This window comes from Diadema antillarum, unplaced genomic scaffold (genome assembly GCF_040938485.1).
Source record: "Diadema antillarum isolate AM-2024a unplaced genomic scaffold, OU_Dant_1.0 scf00000063, whole genome shotgun sequence".
NCBI lineage: Eukaryota > Metazoa > Echinodermata > Echinoidea > Diadematoida > Diadematidae > Diadema > Diadema antillarum.
Window position 1 is genome coordinate 2,383,471 of NW_027270952.1, and position 2,923 is coordinate 2,386,393.

The window sequence follows — 2,923 nt, forward strand, 5'->3', positions numbered from 1 at the left end:
TTCCACCATGCATGTGAGCAGTGTGGGATAATTTAAGTTTGCCCGACGTTGACTTTAAATTTGAAAAATATACAATAGTAAAAATATATTTTATCTTTTGGTGTCGACTCAGAGAGAAGAATGCTCTGAAAATAATAGTATGTGCAATTCATACATAACCCCGCCTTTGTTCTAGCCAACAAATTACAAGTTTCTTGAAATATTCAACAATAATAATTGGTGTAACTATAAATCATGACATGTGTGATCGAGAGTACAGCAACAAGTTTCGCACTCTTACACATGCACATACAATTATCTTACGCATAATATGCAGTAACTTGGAAAAGCAATTTGTGTATATATTCTATTGCAACAGAGTCAGTTATTTAGACTTTTTCTTTATCACCGAAATAGGCGAACATTTTACAGCACAAACTGATGAATAATATCTATTAAGTTTGTGCCCTAAACATGAATGAATATGTAAGACAAAGTTCATTAAATCACTCTACTCAATAGCCAGATCTACTTTATCAAAAGAAGATTGAACATTGGTCACTAACATTGACCATTGATAATGCTGCAAGAAAATTGTTGATATGCAACGATAAAGAAACAAGCACTCACCGTGATGAATGTAATAACATCATGGCTCTAGAACGTGCATGCAGGTGTGCAACATGTCTTGGATTAATGTCTGGTATTTTACGACTTAACTCAATTCAGAGAGTTCAAAGTATAAACAGATAATAGACAAAGAAGGTTGCTGAGGAATGCTCTTCACTATCACATCTCTACAGCCTTGAGTTTCATCTTATCGCATACTGTATGGATGAATTGTAGTAAGAAGATATGAATTCATTTGCTTATACTATCTCCGTATATCATCGTGAATCTCGGAATTTTCATGTTTCGTTTGTTATCAATCAGGTGGATTGGACCAAGTATGCCATGTGAGTAAATGTAAATCAAAGATTGCGAGCGAAATGAATTCCCCAAATTTCAATTCAGAGGGTGAGATGGTACCAGGACACATGCGCCAGTTTGTCACTGGCTTCATTAAACCCGTTTGGCTTAACGAGGATAGACGTCTGAAATATCTCGTTTTCTCAAATAGTCTGTGTTTCAAAATGATAGACAATGCAGTTAATTATCATTCTGAATCTTTGATATCTCTTCGAATACCCAGGATGCTTCTTAATTACGGTTGACACCTGGAGTGCAAACATTTTTCATTACTTTAGATGCGGGATTCTGATAGTTATTAGAGGCGACAGTTGATACGATGTATTTACGTATATTATTTAATTACGTTATAATAAGAAATACTTCTCAGTGGGGATGGAATAGTATTCAGCACTATTTAGCAGTATAACAATCAAGCAGTACAAGAAATGACGCAATCAAGTTCGATAGTACATATTTATTTGTTTGTTTTTTGTTCACAATCAGATATCATTTCTGCGAAATGTAAAAATAACTTGCCAACCCCCAAATGCCGGGCGTCCAGTGGCTGCTTTTGCTCGTCTTTTAGCAATGCCTTTTGAAGGACAACGATACTGATGAGTTATCTCACTGTAACAGCTAGGTGATGGTAGTATGACTGGTTTTCAACATACTGGTAATCGCTAACGCTGAACAACCTCAAAGTAATACCACAGAGTTACCCTTCACATCGTAGAGCCCCAAGTTGAATGTAACCCATCTCGCGTTTTCCTCCTGTGTCACCGAGACGCACATCCGTGACCGGAAGATACTCTTTCTGTGTGATGTCGCCGACGTCTGCACCTTTGCCGTTAGAATCGCAATTACACGCTCTGTCGGTCATGCACGACCTTGTCGTCCCGCACGCGCACATCGTGCTGTTGATCGGTGCTCCACCCCAGCTCTCGACGCGGTCTCCGTCGATGGTTACCCACCATGCATACGTTGTGCGTGTTACGTCGGAACGCACCATCAGAACTGAGCCGCGACAACGGTAGGCGATCCGCTGCGAACACGACTGCGACAAAGCGGTCAATGCTTTCAATTGTTTCTTAGATGCATCGTACTTAGGGTCTAGGCTGAACAGTCCGGGCTCCTCGTAGCCGCTGACCTCAAGCGACCGCATCTGGGAATGTCCTACAACCGTGTAGACTGCCGTAGTACCGTCTTTTCGAGTTTCCCTCTCGCATACAACGTTCACCAAGTTGCCGTTGCGAAGTGGGTCGACAGAATACAACGGTTCCTGGTCAGATAGCAACCCCATCTTATAGATTTCTGCGCAAGTTCTCGCATAGGGAGGCTGGGTTGGTGATGGGGGGATGGTAGGCGCTGGTCGGGTTGGTGCCCATGTTGGTGGCCTGGGTGGAGCTGGAGTGACGCGACCGTTGTAATGACGTCGAGGAAACGCAGTTGCGTGCGACGCCTGGGGACGTTTCCTCTCCCTGTAGTTTTCTCGACGTAATGGGTCAGGAACATACAACGCCGTCGGGCGCACGAAGCCAGGCACAGCTGCGGCATCACCTGCATCAAGCCCGAGTGCTCTCTCAACCTGCAGCATTCGTGCCTCAAGCGTTTTCAGTTTTTCAAAGGCAGTTGTGAGCTGTCTCTCTTGAGAAAAGTGAAAATAATCAAACATCTCGTACATTACCTGATTCTGCATATCGGCAATGTCTTGGACTGTATACGTCTGTCCCTTCACGTACTCGAACATGAAGAATATGGCGAACAGCGCACTACAGACCATTATTACTTTCTCCATGTTTTTCAGTTAAGTCGCACTAGCGGAAAAAAGAAACATCGACACAGTGTTGGTTTTCAAATATGTAAGCGTGATCGCAGTTCATCAACCATCACGTCATATACATCCGTTAGGACTGCTGAAAGCCAGAATGTTATAAAGGAAGAATGCAGTCCGTTTCGTTGACATAAGTACAAGGCGTAGGTTTCCATCACACAC

General features: G+C 42.6%; 1 protein-coding gene across 1 annotated transcript; it reads right to left on the bottom strand.

The window, feature by feature from the left end:
• Window positions 1-1,644: 1,644 nt before the first annotated feature.
• On the bottom strand, window positions 1,645-2,923 carry LOC139716213 (contactin-associated protein-like 2). Its single transcript, XM_071627775.1, has one exon. The coding sequence runs from the start codon at window positions 2,723-2,725 to the stop codon at window positions 1,646-1,648; it is 1,080 nt and encodes a 359-aa protein (XP_071483876.1). The 5' UTR covers window positions 2,726-2,923; the 3' UTR covers window position 1,645.

Excerpts from the sequence above, each read along its gene's own strand:
- LOC139716213 (XM_071627775.1), bottom strand. The coding sequence starts at position 2,725 with ATGGAGAAAGTAATAATGGTCTGTAGTGCGCTGTTCGCCATATTCTTC.